At 41.1% G+C, this 20,513-nt stretch overlaps 1 protein-coding gene and 1 long non-coding RNA gene across 2 annotated transcripts in view; one reads left to right on the forward strand and one right to left on the reverse strand.

The window, feature by feature from the left end:
- On the forward strand, positions 1–18,878 carry LOC309614424. Its single transcript, XR_014236170.1, has 2 exons — positions 1–11,751; positions 12,248–18,878. It is a non-coding gene; the product is annotated as an uncharacterized lncRNA (long non-coding RNA).
- The window catches only part of PARD6B (par-6 family cell polarity regulator beta), a 27,109-nt gene continuing 14,109 nt past the window's right edge, over positions 7,514–20,513 (reverse strand). Inside the window, exon 3 of the mRNA XM_082362728.1 lies at positions 7,514–20,191. Within this exon, the coding sequence (XP_082218854.1) occupies positions 19,362–20,191 (830 nt within the window). The 3' untranslated portion in view covers positions 7,514–19,361. The remainder of the gene's footprint in view (positions 20,192–20,513) is intronic.

The raw sequence follows: 20,513 nt of genomic DNA on the forward strand, positions 1-20,513 counted from the left end.
CTGCTGCGGCCTCCTGCTCGGGAGTCCTCCGCGGGGCCAGGCAGCCGGCTCCCTCGCAGCCGGAGGTCGGGGCGCCCGTGGCCGCCTGGCCCCGAAGACCCCCCGGGAGCAGCAGTGGCCCCCGGCTGGGCCACGAGGCCACACAGCCTTCCACCCCCGCACCCCCCGTCCCACCTGGCTTCACCTCCAGCTACAAAATGTTTGTCTGTCTGTGTCTTTTCAAGGTCACCTCTGCCAGCTCAGGCCTCAGGCACACGAGGTTCTGGATGAGCATCGTTCCCAAGCTCGGCTGCGCCTTGGAAACTTCCAGAAAATACTGACGCCGAGACCACTCCCCAGTGATTGGGATTTAATTGGTCGGGGGCGTGGCCTCGGTTGGGGAGGTTGAAAGGATCCCCCAGGTGATTCTGATCTGTGCAGCTCCAAAGCTGCTTAACTCCGCGGGCCGTTTCTAAGGCCCGTTGGTCTCATTGGGAACGTGTCCTGAAAGCTTACTAAGGGCCAGGCTCTGTTCAAAACTCTTCTCAGAGACGCCCGCCTCGAATCTCCTCCGCACCCTGTGAGGCAGGGAGGCTCTGCTAATGCCCCTTTTAGAGATGAGGAAACTGAGACACCGAGAGGTTAAGTCACTTGCCAGGGATTATAATCAGCCAAGGGAAGAACCCAGGTCCTTACCTGCTACTCACGCTACACTGCCTGTTGCTGGGAAGCCTGGCACTGGGAAAGCTGGCGGCGGCCCTGCCCCTCTGCCAGCCCACCCTTTTCACTGCCCCCCCCCAAAGCACCGTGTAGCCACCTCTCTTCCTGCTCTTAATTCCCCAGTACTCACCAAGTGAAGTTCAAACACCTCCACCCACCAAGCCTCCCTTGCCAATCTGTCTACTGCTTTTCTCTTTGAACCCTAAGATGCAAATGGGAGCCCACAGAGCAGAGCCAGGGCCCGGAGGAGGTAAGAGAGACACTTGGAGTACAAACTGTTAAGGGGGTCTCCCGGTCAGGATCGGCCCCAGGGAGTGAGGGTCTCCTTTCGTTGTGTGCCCTGGGCATCTCGCCTGCCTCACCTGAGTTCTGGCCCTGCCACACAGCCTGCTGCTGTAGACCAAATGTTTGTGTTCCCCCAAGTTCATACATTGAAATCCTAACCCCAAGGTGATGGTCTCAGAAGGTGGGGCCTTGTGAATGGAATTAGTGCTCTTACAGAGGTGACCCAAGAAGACCAGGCTGGGGTGTCTAGACCACAGGAAGATCTGTTTCCCCATCACCTTCACAAAGGTTAACTCAAAGACAAAGGAGCTCTGCAGAAAAAAAAATACATATATACACATATATTTATATAAAAGAAAAATATAAATATTAAAAAAAATACATATAAAAGAAAAATAAAAAAAAATTTAAGAGACCCCAAGAGAACTCCCCTGCCCTTGCCACCGTGTGAGGACACGCGGAGAAGTCAGCGCCTGAAATCCGGAAGCAGGCCTTCACCAGAACCTGACCCTGCTGGTACCCTGATCTTGGGCTTACAACCTCCCGATCTGTGAGAAATAAATGTCTGCTGTTCATAAGCCACGCAGGCTATGGTGTTTTGTTACAGCGCGGCCCAAACGAAGGCATCTGTAGGTGTGTTAGATTTGCACAACATCGTGCTTAAATACCTGCATCTTTCAATGTGGTACCTTTTACAGTTCACGCAGACATTCAACTGTGGCTTCTCTCGAAAAGAAAGGGAAGCTCAGGAAACGGTGGGCCTGCACTGCGGCAATTAAGGAGCTGCCCCCGTTTGCAGTCTCCCCCACCCCCACCCCCCGCCCGGCCCCAGTCTCTCTCTGATCTCTTGGTCCGTGAAAGTGTCTGGGTGTTGCTTCCAGGGTCCCCTGAATATGCCCCAAGTCTGCCGGGCTCCCCATCGACGTCCAGCGTTTCCATCTGCCCCTGGGCCCCCTGCCCTCCCTGCCCTCCACCCAGCCTTCAAGGTCTCTCTTCCACGGCCCTTTTTCTGACCCCCAAAGAGATGAGCCCTTTAAGCTTACCTTCTGATACCTTCCACCTTCCACTAAGTTGTAAGTAAGGCCACCATCAGACAGAAAGTTCCTGGAGGACAGAACACACGCCTTGGGCGTTTTGGGGGGATTGCTGGAGGAGTCCAGTGGCTGCCCTTGCACCTGGAAGTCAGTCCTCAATAAACACATTCATCTAAAATTTGGAGTCACTTTCCTGCTTAGTGTCTCTGTTTCGCCACCAGCAAAATGATTTAGAACACCACCCCTCTAAATAGAAGCATGGTGAAAACCCAGGTTTTAAAAGCATTTTCCTATCACAGTTTTGAAATGATCTCTCTATGGTAATAGGAGACAGCACATCCCATTCGTTCCCTGGAAAAGAAAAGCTTCTGATTCTCCTCAGGCATTTGATCCGTTTTTCTCTGTGCCTTTTCTTTCCACAACAGAGTTGCACAAAGGGGCTCGTAGCTTTGGAGGCAGGAGGCCAAGCGTCAAGACTCAAAGTGCTCCCTACGTGTCGACGTTTGGCTTTCCAGCTAGAGCTGCCCTGGTCCTGGGAAGTGAGGGGAGAATCCTGGGTTTAGAGGAAAGAGGCATTTCTTTCCCCCTCCAGCTACTGAAATGTGGGTCCCAGGCTGTTTGTTCTGCCTCCGTTTAAACAGACGCTGGAGGGAAAAGACCCTGCCCAGCAGGGTGTGAAGTGGCCGGGCTTCGGTGACCCAGGCGGGAGCTTAGTGCCTTCTGTAAATTCTCCTGCAGGCTCAGGCAGTCCTGGGCGTTACAGGCCCACCACCCCTAACACAAAACCCTTGGGGCCAGACATGTTTCAGAATCAGAACTCCTGGGTTTAGAATGCTAATACGGAGCACATAGGACACCCGAGGTGACAACTCCAGGACAAGTGGGGCAGCACCCTGTTATCAGACTTCGTATTTCTCAGTAGAATGTGTGAATAGTCGCCTTACATGAGCTCATTAAGGGCCTTAAATAAATCTCATGCCAGTCCGGCTCAGGTTTTGCTGGTCAATGCATTTCTGCTGGCCCGATGGGGAAAAGAGCAAATGGTTTTCAGTTTCCTGGATTTCAAAATTTCAAAAAAAGGAATTATGGACTTGATTTACTGTTTCGCAGTTGGGGAAACCGAGGCTCAGGAAACTGTGGCCCAGGCCCACGTATGTAACTACGTGGAGTTGGGTTGCAAGCCCATGGCTCTTTCATTTATATCACATTGAGATGGATCAGAATACGTCAGAAGATGTTAGAAAATAGTTAAGTGCCCGGGTAAAACAGTATTCATTAGACTATTTGGGACATTGGAATATATTTGTTTCTTGCTTCAGGAACCTGTATCTCTATTCACTAGGATTCAAAGGCCCTTAAGTGTCCTTTGAGTACAGGGTACGGCATTGTGTACACAGTAGGTGTTCCATAAAAGAGATCCTGCTCTATACGAAACCTGCAGGCATATCAGCAGCAAACAATAAGCTGAGAGGGGCCCCTGGTTGTAACAATGGCCATAAGCAAACACAATGAAATTTAGCAGAAAAAAAAGAAAAAAGTATTTACTTTTTTGAGGATTATTGAGGATGTGGGAAACCTCGTCTTCAGCAGTTCATGTGACAACCACAGAGAATTTTTTAATTGATTTTGAGTTTAAGATATTGAAATAACACAACTGCTAAAAAGCAAATGAGGATGAGGATGCATTAACTAAAAAATACAGAATGCAGTACAAAGAGCTAAAAGTGGACTGTCTTCTGGCCCCTGGAGGGCCCCTGCTGGGTACAGAGTGTACCTCTGGGAGGGAACAATGCACAGTGACTAACAGCACAGGCTCTAGAGTCAAACTGTCTGGGTTCCATCCACCTAAAAGCTGTGTGACCTTGGCAGAGTTACTTAACTTCTCTGTGCCTGAGTTTCCTCATCAGTAAAATGGCATGATACAACTTCACAGCGTTGCTGAAAAGATTCAATGAGACAATCTACATAAACTTCTTTAAACACTGGCTGGCATAGAATAAGTGCTCAATAAATCCTACATTATAAATGGAATATTGACAAACTAGAGTGTTTTCAAGGGAGGACAAAGAAGATGGCCAGATAGATAATATAGCTGATGGTGGCAAGGTTTTGGTCACCAAGAATGCATTTGATAAATGTCTCTTGAGACAAACTGAACATAAAGTCAGTTTATGACTGACTTTATGTTCATGTGCTGTTCATGTGACCTTATGACATGTGATGACAGTTTGAAGGAGCAGGAGCTGTTTGGTCAGGAGAAAGCTTGGATTATCTAAAGGAAGATCGCAAGGAAGGGGTCAATGAATTCTATGGGGCTGCTGAGAGAAGAACGACAACTGAACCAGGGACACAAGAAAACAGAGAAACCCCACCTGCCTAGCTGTGCAGAACACCACTCACATAGACAACGGCGTGCATGGCGCCCCCTGGAGTTGTGTGGAATTCTAAGATTCCAGCCCACTGGCGTACATCACATAATCCCCAAGTATGGGGGGAGCCAGAGGATACGATGGGTTATCATTCCCATGATGAAGTTACTGATTAGTTGACTTGGAGTTAATCAAAAGGGAGATTATCTTGGGTGAGTCCGACCTAATCAGACAAGCCCTTAAAGGGGCTTTAGAGGTCAGAGCTGGACGGAGTCAGGGAGGTGCGCCCCCTGCTGGCCTGGAGGAAAGCGAGCAGCCACGCTGTTTTGCACCCCTCTGGGGGCCGCGGAGCAGGGAACAGCTGGTGCCTCCAGGAGCCCAGGGCCTCAGACCTACAAACGCAGGAACTAAAATCGACCTGAATGTGCTTGACATTGGACGTGGACTCGAGCCTCAGACAGCCCCAGCGGCACCTTCACTATAGCCTTGTGAGACCCTGAGCCATGGACCTGGGTAACTGTACTGAGACTCCTGACCCACAGAAACTGAGATAACAAACGTGTGTCGTTTTAAGCCTCTGAGTTTGGGGGGATTTGTTAACACAACAAAATAAAACAAGTACACAGGTATTACTAAAGGGAAGCAGACTTCACCTTAAAGTGAAGGGGAAAGTTTCTGAAGGTGAGTTGTATGTGAATAAACAGACGGGGTCTCCGAGGGGTGAGGCTCCACCGCGGGGGCAATTCAAGCAGAGTCGGGCCGTCTCCTCCTAGACAGGGACAGTATAGACAGGGTTTCTGCTTTGGCTGAAAATTCACCTCTAGATCACTGGTTCCTGAACTTGCATGTACCAGGTGAATGACGCATCACCTGGGGATTTTGGTAAAATGCAGATTCTGATTCAGCTGGTCTGTCCAGTCACTTGAAACCGCTATTCTTCAAGAAATGTGAATTAGAAGCCAGAAGAATTTCTGATGGTCTCAGAAATTTTTTTTTCAAGTATCTTCTTTCCAAGGATACAGTGTGACAGCAGGTCCACTAGGTGTTAGCTCCATGAGGTCAGAAACTGCACCCTCTTTTTCGCTGCTGTGACCCCCCAACTGCCACAAAGTCCACGTGGCACAGTTGATATATTTTGAATGAATGGGGTTTGTGAATCATTTTTTAACAGCTTTATTGAGCTATAATTCACATACCATACAGTCCCCCTATTGAAAGTATACAGTCAATGGTATAGACTAAAGTACATACACAGAGTTGTGCAGCCATCACCACAGTCCATTTTAGAACATTTTTATCACCCAAAAAAGAAACCCTAAAAAAAAAAAAGAAAGAAAGAAAGAAACCCTACACTCCTTAGCCATTGCTCCCCAAACCTCCCACCTACTTCTGGCCCAGGCAACCACTAATCTAATTTCTGTCTTTATGGATTTATCTATTCTGGACATTTCATATAAATGCAATCATATGTTGTGTGACCTTTTGCGTCTGAGTTCTTTCACTTAGCATGAAGTCTTCAAGGTCCATCCATGTGGTGGCACACATCAGCCCTTTACTCCTTTTTGTGGCCCCCAAATATTCCATTATATGGATGTACCACAGTTTGTTTATTTATTCCTGAGTTGATGGACACAAATATATTAGAAGTAAAAAATGAATAATTACTTAACCTCAGAGTGTGAAAGCATCTCTTATTTTGACACAAAATTCAGAAGCCATAAAAGAAAATTTCAACTATAGAAAGATGAAAAGTTTCTGCATGGAAAACACTACTCTAAGCATATTCCAAAATAATATAAGAAATGTTTGATACCTTGATTGTGGTGGTGGTTATATGGAGGTATTCTATTTGTCAAAATTCATTGAACTGTCCATTCAAAGTACATTGTATTGGAATAAATTATACCTCGATAAAGTTGATTGTTAGGAAAAACAATAAGACAAGAGGGGAAAAAAATATTTGCCAATACATAGTCAAGGTGTAATCTTCATCTATAAAGGACTTCTGGAAAGTGATAAGGAAAACATCAAATGAGCAAAGTATATGCAAAGATAATTGAAAGAAAAGCTAATTCACGTAGATTATCATCATATGAAAAGATGTTTGACCTCCTTTATTATAAGATACATTCTTCAACCATCAGAGTGGTGAAAATTCACAGGTTTGGCAAGGTTATGGGCAATCCCACTCTTTGTTGGCTGGATTATACAAATTGACACACAAACCAGCAGACTCTATTGAAATTACAAATGCATATGCATTTTGCTCAGTAATTCCTCTTCTAGGTATTTACCTTATAACTATATTTCGTCATGTGCAAAATGACTTATGAATACAGTTATTAATTACCACATAGCTGCAGTGGCAAAAAAATTGATACAAACTAAAGGTCCAGCAATAAGGGATTGTTTAATATATTAAATTGGTTGCATGTTATGGAGCTGCAAAAGTGAATGGGGATTAAATGCAACGTGGTATCCTGGACTAGATCCTGGAACAGAAAGAAGACATTAGTGGAAAACTGGTGAACTCCAAATAAAGTCTAAAGTTCAGTCAATAGTAATGTACTGTTATAGACTGAATAGTTGTTTCTTCCCCCCTTCCCAAATTCATATGTTGAAGCTCTAACCCCTAGTGTGGCTGTATTTGGAGATGGGGTCTCTAAGGAAATAACTGGGGTTAAATAAGGTCATAAGGGTGTGGCCCTGATCCTATAAGATTCGTGCCTTTAGTGTCCTTATAAGAAGAGATGCCAGGGCTTCCCTGGTGGCGCAGTGGTTAAGAATCCGCCTGCCAATGCAGGGGACACGGGTTCGAGCCCTGGTCCGGGAAGATCCTACATGCCGCGGAGCAACTAAGCCCGTGCACCACAACTACTGAGCCTGCGCTCTAGAGCCCGTGAGCCACAACTACTGAGCCCACGTGCCACAACTACTGAAGCCCGCGCACCTAGAGCCCGTGCTCCACGACAAGAGAAGCCACTTCAATGAGAAGCCCGCGTCCCGCAATGAAGAGTAGCACCCGCTCGCTGCAACTAGAGAAAGCCCGCGCGCAGCAATGAAGACCCAATGCAGCCAAAAATAAATAAATAAATAAATTAATTAATTTAAAAAATTAAAAAAAAAAAAAAAGAAGAGATGCCAGAGAGCTCTCTTTCCCTCCCTCTCTCTCTTGCACAAAGGAGAGGCCATGTGAGGACACAGGGAAACAGCAGCAGCACCTTGGTCTTGGACTTCCAGCCTCCAAAACTTCGAGAAAATAACTTTCTGTTGCTTAAACCACCCAGTTTGTGGTGTTTTGTTATGCAGCCGGAGAAGGCAAAGACATGTACCAATGTTAATTTCTAGTTTTGACAAAGGTACGATGGTTATATAAGATGTTAGCATCAGAGGAACCTGGGTGATGCTGTACTATCTGTGCGACTTTCCTGTAAATCTAAAACAGTTCCAAAATTAAAAGCTTGTATTTAGAAAAAGGAATGGAAATAAAATGAATGGGGAAGAATTTTACCTAGTGATAAGGAAAGAATTACTAAAGATATATTAAATGAGAAAAGTAAAGGGTAGAATATGCTGTTTTTATATAATAATAAGAGGGGACATAGTATATTTTCATACTGTCTGATTTACATTAAAAAAATCTATGGAGAGATAAGCAAGAAACAGAGCACAATTGGTACCCGAGGGAAGGGAATGACAGTTGGGTGAACTGGGGACCAAAAAAGGTGAAAGTGTTTTCACTATGTACTTTTAAAAAATTTTTGGTTGTTTGAACCATGTGAGTTTATTTACCATTCGAATAACTAAATTGTGAAAAATAAACAACTGGGGAGGAATAAGAGGGTTTGCTCTACAGATACTAAAATGTATTTTAAAGCTTCAGTAATCAAAACAGCATGAAATGCTGTTAATCTATTTGTCTTCCAAAGCAGACAAATCGATTAACAAATCGTGATTTGGCCAAAACAAACCCAAGAACATGTAAGAAACTAGCAAATGATAAAGGTAGAATTACAATTCAATGAGAAAGTAGTGTCTTATTCAATACATTATGATAGAACAATTAATGGAGAATTTAAACCAAAAAAAATCTCAGCTCTCTTAGTTTAGCCAAAGATTAGATGGCCAAAGAATTGTCAGATGGATTAAATACTTAAATGTAAAAAAAAATCATAGAAGTATGGAACTTAGGATAAAAGCTGGGTAAGCATTTATATAATTTGAGAGGGAAACTACTAGAGAAAAGAATAAAGAATTTTACCACGGACAAAAAGAAATTCCTACAGAATAAATACAAAAGCCAATGATACACACAGTAAGGAGCAAATGACTAATTAGGAAAAAATGATGACCAAAAGATTGACTTCCTTAATCTATAAAGCACTTCTATATTAAGAAAAGACTGATACCTCAATTTTTAAAATGTTATGCAAAGGACCCAAACGGAGAAGCTAATAAAAGAAGAAATACTAATAAACAGTTTTTTAAAAGCCCTTCAAACTAATAATCAAAGATATGCGAAGCAAAATAAAGAGACGCTTTTTTCCCCTATTAAGTAGGAAAAGCATACAAATAATAAATCTGGTGTTTTGGAGGGGAAAACGACTCACACATACCCCTGGTGAGGAAGTAAATTAGAACAATCTTTCCGGAAGGAAACTGGATATATTCATGAACCAATGCCTCCTCCTTCTCAAAAACAAAAAATAAACAAACAAAAAAAAACACATGCGTTGACCTAATGATTTCTAGGAATTTATCCTAAGGAATTAACTGAACAAAGGATAAAAATATGTATTTACAAAGCTGCTCACCACAGCACTGTTATAATTGTGAAAAAAAAATTGGAAACAGCAAACGAAAGGGAATTGGGTTTATAAAATGAGGGTTCATCTATACAATGAAATACAATGAAGCCATTATAAAAGATGTAGAGCTGTATTGACAGAGCAAAGACATTCACAATATATTGCCCTCTGAAGAAAGCAAATTACAGAATAATTTATATGTATGTAAGATCCTGTTTCTGTCAAAATCCATATTAGGTAATATATATCGTTGTGCATATGTACTGAAAAACTTAAGAGTGGTTATCTCTGAATAGTGCTTTTTTGGGGGGGGTGACTCTTTTCTTTCATATACTTTTTTTCCTAAAATTTCTTCTGAAATCATATATTACTTCACTGGACACACAGCTTCCTTAGCCAGTCTAGTTTTCGTAAGAGACAGTTATATATGCAAATATATTTTTCTCTTTCCCAGGTTATGTCTCTGAAGCTCTGAGTTAACTGTAAGGACCAGAAATGAATATTAAAAAAAAACCTTGCCTCGAATTTTGACTTTTGTTTTTGATGAAGAGAACATCTAGGAATTAGTACTTCAACAACAACAACAACAAATTATAAAAACAATTAGCCCTAGGAAGAACAGAGTAAAAATAAGCATAATGTCAGTTTGCCAAGGAGACATCATGGTTCTGAGAAGTCCTAATTGAGAGCAAACTATTGGGCTGGAAATGAGCAACAACTCAGGAATAAATTATGCATGGCCACTGTTAAATATTTTATCCGTCCTTAACCATTATTTGTCTTCGCAAGGTTAAAAGAGGAAAGACAAAGAAAATACTCAGATCGTAAGCATTATCAGTCTTGTCATCTTTCCTCCATCCTAGAAGCCATCAACATTCAAGCACAAACCCTGCAAAAGAGGAAAAACTCTAACCATGATCAAAATAAGCAGTCGGCAGGCTGAACTTGAACTTCACGACTTGATTAAGGGATGTCAAGGTGATCTCACCTTCTGCATCCAGTTTGTCACATCCCTCAAAATCATGAACATTTCGCTCTGCTTAACATGCTGTTTTAAAAATGAACGTTTATGAATTCTTGGCGACGTCCAGGCAAAGGGGTTTTGTGTTCCCCTGGTATCCACGCAGTGAGCGGGAAAGGACAGCGAGGATATTTGAGGAGCTGTCAGGAGTTGATGTAGCCCATTCAGCCCTTTGCCATTTGGCCAGCTTCCCAGCCACTCTGCCTCCTCTCCTGGCTCTCTCCCTTCACTGTTGATTTCCTCCCTCTCCGCTGTCTGCTTGGCTGATGGAGGCCCATGCCAGTCCCACTGGGCATGGGCCCTGTGAGCACCAGCCAAGGCCCCGTGGTGGTGGAGGGAGGACATGGACGCCAGCTCGCTAGAAAAACCCTCATGGCCTGCAACTGAATTGCGAAGACTTTATTGCAAAGGTTTTACTGTTGCCTTCCACAGGGGAATGAAAAATTATTACGATGGCCATTTTGGGCTGAGATTTGTTTGGAATCATTTTTCAAGTATTGTCTGGCATTTTGTATATGCGTGTGCCAGAAGCGTACATTACGTTGTTATCCTTTTTTTTGGGGGGGTGGGGGTGGGGCTGCACCGGGTGGTATGTGGGATCTTAGCTCCCCGACCACGGATTGAACCTGTGCCCCCTGTAGTGGAAGCACAGAGTCTTAACCACTGGACCGCCAGGGAAGTCCCTTTTTATCTTGCATTACATTAATGTTAATTCCACATTCCGGTAGACCAGATTTGTATGTGTGTGTGTGTGTGTGTGTGTGTGTGTAAATGCACGTACCCAATTTAAACATCAACTAGTTAAAAGTTGTCTGTATGTGTGTTTTTACTTTTTTTAATGTCTATTACTTTTATTTATTTATTTATTTATTTATTTATTTAATTGGGGTATAGTTGCTTTATGTGTGTTTTTAAACCAAGAATCCTTTTCCACATTTTTCTACTTTACCAGACAGAGATTCAAACAAATGAAATCTACCTTCTTGTTAAGTTACCTGGTGTGGATTGTTGCTCCTGAGAGTGGCTGATTGGGGATTCTGATTCCAGATGATTCTGGGGTTAGTCACTGATCCACCCGGGAAGCCACACTGACCAGGACTGCTGTTCCCATGCTGTCATCATCATGGCATTGTTGGAGGCCCACATTCTAAAGCTCTCTCCTTCAAGCTCCCTTTACCCATGCTTGGCAGGTATTTACCAAGTTAATGATTTAGTTTCTGAGTCACTAAGCATACAGATTTTTGCTGGAGTCACCCCGGGTACATACCTGAGACAGCAGCTGAAGGCCTCTGGGAATGTTGGGGAAAACCTGATTTGCCACTGACTACCCTACTGTAGATTTAAAGCTAGCACGCGCTGGCAGGACAGAAAGCCTGGGAACAGAACTCTTATGTTCTATAAGAACAGTGCCCTGTTTCATTTGAGTGGAACCTGTTCCAGGTCTTAGTGGAACAATGCCATGAAAGCTATTTCCTTGTTGCTTCAGGCACTGCTAGGAGATGGGATGGAAAAGGAATGCTGTACTGATACAATCTGTGAGTTGTACTATTAGTCAAATTCTAGCCTTTTTTTGTCTTCTCTTTTGGTGGATAGCCCAGAACAAAAATCCAACCTGGAGTTTTCAGAGGCTTATTTTCTGCACACCTCTAATGATTTGTGTGGGGAATTACTGTGTTCAATCAACCTTGCAATTCTGGAAAGTTAGATTATACTAATTTAAGGAAGTGGAGTCCCTTGCACAGGGGGCTGGAGACTGAAGCTTACTTTTGCCAAGTTAACAGTGCAGTGTATGCCAGATGAGTAGATGAAGGCTTTCCGTACATCTTTATGAATTTTAAAAGAACTTATAAGCCATGCTCATTAAAGCAGTTCTGCTAAGAGTGAAGGAGAGATACAGATGGATCTAAGAACTTCTCAGACTGTAATAACTTCTCAGCTCGTTAAAATGCAGATCTCTGGGCCCCACCAGCAGAGTCTATTCAGCAGAACTGAGGTGGGGCCTGAGCATCTGCATCTCTCATTTCCATACAGGTGATGCCGAAGCTGCTGTCTGGGGACCACACTGTGGAGTCACACAGTTGGAGGACTGCTTTGCGCTGGTCGCTGAATCCCTCTGGACCTAAGCCATCTCCCTGAGAGGTGGACAGAACAGCTGACATTCAGAGCGCTTATTAATCCTCAGGCACTGTCCTCAATCCTCGCGGTGACCTATGAGGAGATGGTTTCACAGTAAAGGAATGAGAGCCTTTGATGGTCCATGGTTCTGAGCTTCTGAGACAGCGCTGGCAAACTGGTAGCCTGCAGGCCAGCTGGGGCTGGCCAGTCTGTTTGGTCTGTCTCACGAGTTGTTTTAAAAATCAGGATGTTTCATGGGAGATTCTGGATTTCTGGTATCTTCTTAAAATTTCAAAGAGCTGGCAACGCTGGGCCCATACATACCCAAGTGGCAACAATGCAGTGGGGTGTGTGTGTAAGGGGAGACTCTGGCTTACCAGTCCCACCCACCCTACCCCATTCCAACCCCTTGGGCATCACATTTAGCCATTACTCTAAGACCACGATTCTCTCGTTTCTGTATTTCAAAAGTAATGAATTTTGAACTTTCTGCCATTTCAGATTAAAGTTTCTATGTACTCTTTATATTTGTATCAGATTTAGTTATGGTAAATACAATCAAAATAAAACAATAATATCTGAAAACACAAAAGCAAACGTTGCCATTATTATGAGATTTGAACTTTTCCGTCAAATTCAGAACAGGCCACTAGACCCCAAATTTCATTTCCACTTTTACCATTTTCCTTTGACAGAGGACTGTTCTCATCTCCATTTACCTTATGCTTTTAACTCTCTCCTTTATGAGAAATGTACACCCAAACACTCTTTAAAAAAAGCTGCGGGAGTGGGATGGGGAGGGTGGGAGGGAGGGAGATGCAGGAGGGAGGAGATATGGGAACGTGTGTATATGTGTAGCTGATTCACTTTGTTATAAAGCAGAAACTAACACACCATTGTGAAGCAATTATACTTCAATAAAGATGTTTAAAAAAAAAAAAAAAGCTGCAATTGATGCCACTGTGTTCACTTCCCTTTCACAGGTCCTTCTTCTGTGAGAGGTGACAGCACCCTGATTCCCTGATTCTTCTTTGAGGAACCACCCCTCACCAACCCAGCCCAGATGTGGGCTCAGGACCCAGACAGAGCCAAAGAGAGTGGGCTCTGAGGCTTTGGCTGTGATTAGTGGGGAGCGGAGGCTCGCTTCCGGGTGGGTAGTTAATGATAGAAGGTACACTAGAGTTGCTGCAGGCCATTTTTGTCACCACAAAGGGGTAATTTGCCTGAGAAAAAAGCAAACAGGAAAGCAAAGCAAGAAAGAGATTCTAGCCTGTGTTGTAAAATACAGCCAGCCACTCGCTCCGTGTGGCTATTTAAATTTAAATTCATTAATTAAAACTACATAGAGTTAAGAATTCAGCTTCTCAGTTGCACAAGTCACATCTCAAACATGCAGTATCCATGTGTGGCCTAGTGACTCCCGTTTGGACCGAGCAAATGAGCAAATAGGCCACTCCCCTCATTGTATTAAGTTCTACCAGCCGCACTGTTAGAGGGTATCTGTGCTGAACTTCTAGCCCTGACTTCAGCTACATGAGCCAATAAATCTCTTTTTAGTGAAGCAATTCGAGTTGGATATATTCATAATCCAAAGAATCCAAAGGCAGAAGCCTTCAGTTAGCGCTCTAGAGAACATGACCGCAGGATTTAAGTTTCATTGGGGTGGTTTTCTTCCACTCAGGTCAGTGCCAGAAAAAATAATCACTGGGTCCACAAAAAGTACTTAAGCAAATGACACTCAAGAATATTCATGCCATTTCACCATCTTCTATTGTTTCTCCAATCAGAAAACAATTAAGACATAGAACGGATGGATCTGAAAACAGATACACTTCCTAAGTCCCTATTCATGTTTATCAGCTTGAGAATAATTAGAATAATGGACAACACATAAGAATACAAGAACCGTTTTCCCCTCACTGAAAAGTGTTTTAACATGAACAATATTGAAATAAAATGACATGATGTGCCTCCTGACACGGTACAATGAGGATATAACATCATATCTGTAGTATTCTTGCCAAAAATGCGTAACTTGAATCTAATTATGAGGAAACAGACAAACCCACACTGAGGGACAGTCTACAAAACAACTTGTCTTTACTTTTTAAAAATGTCAATATTATGCAAGACAAAGGAAAGCTGAGGAACTGTTCCAGATTAAAGGAGACCAGAGACATGACACCTGAATGCGATGCATGATTCTGGATTAGACCCTGGATGGAGGGACGATTTTTCTGTAGAGGACACTATGGGGGCAACTGGTGAGATTCTAGTATGGCTTTTGTGTAATAAATATTACTGTATCAATGGTAAATTTTTTGAATTTGATAACTGAACTGTGGCTGTATACAGGAATGTATGAGAGAATGTCCTTGTTCTCAGGAAAATATATGCCTGTCTTTAGGGGCTTAAGGGGCTGTGATCTATGCAACCAATTCTCAGATGTTTCAGGAAAAATGGAGAGAGAAAGCAAATGTGGGTATGATCGGGGTGAAGGGTATAAACTGTACTTTTCATGCAGCTCTTTTCTAAGTTTGAAATTATTTCAAAATAAAAAAGAAAGCAATGCAGTGCTTTTTTCCCCCCTTAGGAAAAGAAATATACTAGTATTTTCCATGACAAATTTCTCAAGTGGAAAACAGTGCTTCACAAGTGTTTTTCAAATAGTGCATCCTGAAATTGTTTGGGGATGGCCCAATAAACATTTAAAAAATGGAATAGAAAATCAGCATTTTTCATGTAATGGTTTCGCTTTGTGAAACTTTCAATTATATACAGGTGTGTATTATCCCCATACATACACATGCATACACACAGCTGTGTACTGGATCACAACATTCAATGCATTTCTTACTGTGGCGTGCAGTTTTTAAACAATGTTTGAAAGCCATTATACTACAGTATCTTTAAGATAGTGACTCACAATTTACCTAAAACACCTTAGTTTGTGCCTGCTGTCCTGGCATAATTATAAATTATAGTCATCATTTTCAGCCACTTTAATTTCTTTTTATAACCAAGTACTGTATGAATAAGTATGCTTTGTGGACAAAAAAGAATTTCAGCCTTTTTAAAAAAAAATAATAAGAATTAATTTATGTATTATTTGTATAACTGAAAAAAATTTTTAAGTTATCTTTACTTATATTAAATAACTTTGTTATCCATCCCTTGGGATTATAATGAACTAGATAACTATAATGAACTAGAAAAAAAGATTTTCTATTACACGTAGAACTCTCTAAGAAAGCTTTTTTAAATGGCAAAACACCTAAATACAACTTGCAAATAAAATACGAACTCAATATTAATTTATAAAATACACATCAAATTTTGTAAAGTAACTGGACAAACACATTAGCTTTTAAAAATATATTATGTAAATCTTGTTTTTAGGGAACCACTTGGTAGACTACTACACACTAAGGGCTTTTCAATTATTAAATCTAACGGACTAATTTCCTTTCTATTTACCTTGTAATAGCTAGTCAGACACCCACCCAATTACAGCACTTAAGTAGCATGTAATATAGCTAGAGGGACAACTTATGTATGCTTTACCTTACAGGTAACAGTCACCATCAGCAAGTGATATGCTGTCACAAATAACAAGGTCAAGACTTTCTACGTCTTCTAAGTAAGGTGCTGCGCAATCTGCTGAGCTGCCAAAGTCACTGACACACACACAACCCTTAAAGCTTCGTCACCCACAATTAAACCTTTCATCAGTCTAAAAGATGGGAAAATCAGAGCCAACAACCAGTTGCTGCTAACCATTAATTCAAGCACCTTAAGGCAAACGACCAGAACAGGGCTAGCTTTTCCTTATACATTTCTATGACTTCGATGATTTTTTCCTCAAATGTAATTTTTTACCCAGACTGGAAACTTGGAAGCAGCAGGGATTCAGGATTCAAAGAGCACTGGGGTCGTACCTGGGGATGAAAAGGAGCTTTTAGTTCCACACCACTGTTTCATGGACCCTGAAACCAAGTGCATCAGGTACTGAGTGCAACACAGTCCGCACCAATGGATGATGTGAAGGGTTCTATGTACACGATGTTGAATTTTTACTCAGAGGACTTTCTACCAGTTTTTAAACTGGCGGAAGGAATCGGTTATTATCCTGCATGCTGGATGGCAGAGGAGTTAGTGCCGAGATCGACTTAGCCAATGACCGGGTGACTCATTTGGGATTAGACTTGGCTCAGGAAGAGGGTCTGTTTTATCTCAGGCCTTTTACAGTGTTCAGTATAAAGTGAATTCAATCCATATAGGCAATACCTGTACCTGGGGGTGGTAATAAAAAGTATAAGTGAATTTGAATTCAGAAGAGAAACTGTCACTTTACAACTTTTGTCTGATTTCAAATAATCTTAAACAATGTAAGTGATAATTCTAGATGGATATCATGCCTAACCTCTTACATTATCAGAATTTAACTACATTTTAAATGCCCTAACCCTAACCCTAACTCTAACCCGGGCCCTCGGCAGTGCAAGCGTGGAGTCCTAACCACTGGACCGCCAGGAATTCCTGGTGTTGATCTTTTAAAAATTAAGGAAGCCAGGATCTTGTTATAACTTAGCAATTTTCTCCCTACCCATTTTCTGTAATGGGTGCTTGGTAAATATTTGTTGGGTGACTTTTCATATATTTGCAGACAAGAAAGTAGCCTTTATACAAGTCTATCTTTATTTGTAAAAAATAATATACAACTAAAGCTAATTTGATTTTTAAAATCAAAGCTCATTTAGTGATAATGTACATTTTATAATAAAATTGTAGTAAAATACTGACATTTGATAGTTTAAACAAAGTAGCATTCATGTAAAAATCATGTTGCATGTAAAATTTAATTAGAAAATCCATAGTTCACAAAAGTACATATATTTTGTTGATAGCTCTTCAGAACATTATCATAAATTTACTTAAGATACAGAACAAAATTCACAGTTAGCTTGACATTTAGTACTATAAAATTTTATGCTGAATCCACTGATATTTTTGTTAATAAGGTACACTTAAATAATTCAGACTACCAATGAATCGACATTTTATTGTATAACCAAGATCTATTGGTTTTACAATATGTCTAGTAATCAATTCTTTCATCAATAATTTAAATGAGAGATCCAGTTGAAAAGACCGTTGACATATACCCTTAGCAGGATAATTAAAAAGCACTAGCAGCTTTGATTTCCATTTTCATGAATACATACAAGACAAATCTGTATTTTACAGTTAAAAGTTGTACAAAAAGTCAAGCCCTGAAGTATTTCTTCCCCTAAGAGAAAAGTTCTGATGTTAAAACTTTGTTAAAAAAAAGAGAGAGAGAGAGAGAGGTAGTATGTGAAAGTATTTTTACTTAAAATGTTGAAGCCCTGCACCGCTTATAATATAAATGAAATGCAACCTTCTACTTATTAACATTTTGCCATTCAAGAGTCAAATTTATAGAACTCAACAGAATGTTAAACCTGGAATGCCATTAAAGAATAGTGGTTATATAACTGGAAGAACTTCAATGAATTCAACAAAAAGTACACTGTATTATACATAATGTTGTGCAGTTAACAGTTTAGTGATTATATGTTTAGTGGTAAAATGTGAACAAAATACATTGAAGTATTCTGAGTCAAGCGAGCTTCATTTAATCAACTTTACTTCATATACTTTTACCATATAGAGAAAATATCCTTCAAAACGGAGTCATTTGATTCTTCATTGTTTTAATAGCACACAATTGTTATAAGGTATCCATTCTAGCCCTAGCATAAAATTAATCAATAAATAACTCTGAGAGAAATATCCATAAGTCACAGGGAACTCATGTAGTTCATACTATTCTTAGTCTCTATATACAAGCTACTGTAGGGTCTGTGCACCTCCATACAATGAAACCAGGCAAGGAACAAAAGTTAGCAGCCTTACTCTTACCTTGCTAAGTGGATGCATCGGAAAGTAATAAATAGCCTCATAAAATTAATCGAGGTACACTCTACCTGTCAAAGGTGAATACGACATACTTTTCATAAAGTGTAGGCAGTGTTCCTAGAAATCCCATTAAGGAAAACCCAAAATTTTCATATAAAAAGTGCACAAGGTTGTCCTGTGTGTAAAAATCTCTTAGCTTGGGTGCATTTTTTTTTTAACGAAAATAATTCACACTACTCAGATACATTAAAAGAGTAAAAAGGCAGACAAACAAAATATACACACAAACAACAAAAGGAATGATTTCTAATGAGATGTGGAATGAGGACAAGAAGAGGTTATAGGAGAGTCTCCCATATCACCAGAGTCCATGGAACTGCCTTTCACAACGTAAGTGATGCCCAAATGCAATGAGTTTGTAAATATGAAAGCTACAAGATGGGCAAACACGGACTTGAACAACTGTTAGAGTTTCTTAATTCAGGAACATAGCTTCAATGCTTTATAACTTAGGAAGCAACCCCTAAAAACAGTCCATTGATTTGATTTCTTAGAAATTAGGAAAAAAAAAAAAAAAAGCATTTGAAAAAATTACTCGCTACAATTAGCAACAGAGGAACAATATTAAAAAATCAAAATACAACATGGGGAATATAGGAGCCAAGGTCCCAAAGTACCGGAAGATAGACTCAGACTTCTTCACGTTAGAATTAGAAAATACATAGTTAAAGGAAAAATTAACCAGGCTCTGCACAGCAGGTCAAATATGCAACCACTTCAAACGGAAATGATCTAGTCCTCATGTGTAGTTCTGGGAATGTGCTCTAACATCCAGTTCTCTATAGACAAAATAGCAAAAGCACATCATTTCATTAGCAAAGGCCCCTTCGTTTTAGACTTAAATTCACCTCTGACCCACCGAAGTTTATATTAATTATCAAACTACTATTTTAATAACATTTTAAACTTGCAATATATTTTTTTCATGCCTATCCCAGATCACTGGTTCAGAGGTATATATGCTTTAAACTAGCCAAATTTACAAGTCTCCATGGCGTCCTCACTCAGAAAACATTCAAACGCGATGGTTTCATAGTGTTATGATTGTTCCATCTTCTTCTAAGAGTTTTTGATCTGGAGCATGCGTTTCAAATTCTGTATTTGTGCCACTTGCTAAGGGTGCTAAGCTCACTTCACTAGAAGGAATAAAACCGTTCTGTCCAGATTCAAAACTGAGTTCTATTTGTGTTAATGATTCCAGGCTCTCGGTGTTACGAACAGCCTTAGGGATCTGCTGTGGCACACCATTGTCTTCAATAATAATGTCATCTTCATCGCTGTCTTCATCCTCTGGCTCAAAGCTCGGTTCGATCTGCTGTGGATAGCCAGGAAGGCTGTTGTCAGTAGACTGGCCAGAGCTGCCGGAAGTCCGACTGTTCCTAATGACGTTATTCCTCTGGTTTGCTGGTCTCACTGTGATGATGAGGTTGCGGCTGTTTGCAATCATCATGTCAGTTACTTGATCTAGACTCTTCCCGGAAACTTCTATGCCATTAACTTCTAAAACTTCATCATTAACGGCTAATAGTCCTGTGCTTTGAGCCAGACCTCCTGGCACAAGTCTGGATATAAAGATCCCTGGGACCTTCTCTAAGCCATGGGGTGTCACCCGGACACTGGAGCCGTCCCGGATGTAGAATCCTAGGGGTTTCTCAGTGCCATATTTGTAAAGACGGACCCTACGATGTGTTTCTGGGAGAATATCCACGTCTATAATAGAAGACACAGGTCTGAAGTCCTGGGGCATACTAATGACTATGTGTGGCTTTTTTCTATGGTTGTCAGGACGCAACACATTGGTTAAAACATTCTTCTTCTTTATTAGTGTGTCTGTACCAAAGGCACTGTAGTCTGCTTCTTCTGTTTAAAAATAAAATAAAATAATTATAGAAATGCTGTATAAACGCCCATTTATCTATAGTGGAATCTGTACAGAAAGGATAACTCAAATATATTTGGTACATAAACAAACTCGTTAAATATCAGCCTGTTCCAATCAGCTGAAAATGTAGTGTAGTAGTAAGACATGCTATACTAGAAAAGCCCAATAGGTGGCCCTCTCGAGTATTCACCATAAAGTTACCAAAAGTTGAAGTTAAATTTGATAAAGCTCAATGACTTAAACAACATTAAATAGGGCAGATGAAATTCTGATAAGCCTCGCACACACATTCTTAAACAC

This window comes from Balaenoptera borealis, assembly GCF_965194805.1.
Source record: "Balaenoptera borealis genome assembly, chromosome: 16".
NCBI classification, from domain to species: domain Eukaryota; kingdom Metazoa; phylum Chordata; class Mammalia; order Artiodactyla; family Balaenopteridae; genus Balaenoptera; species Balaenoptera borealis.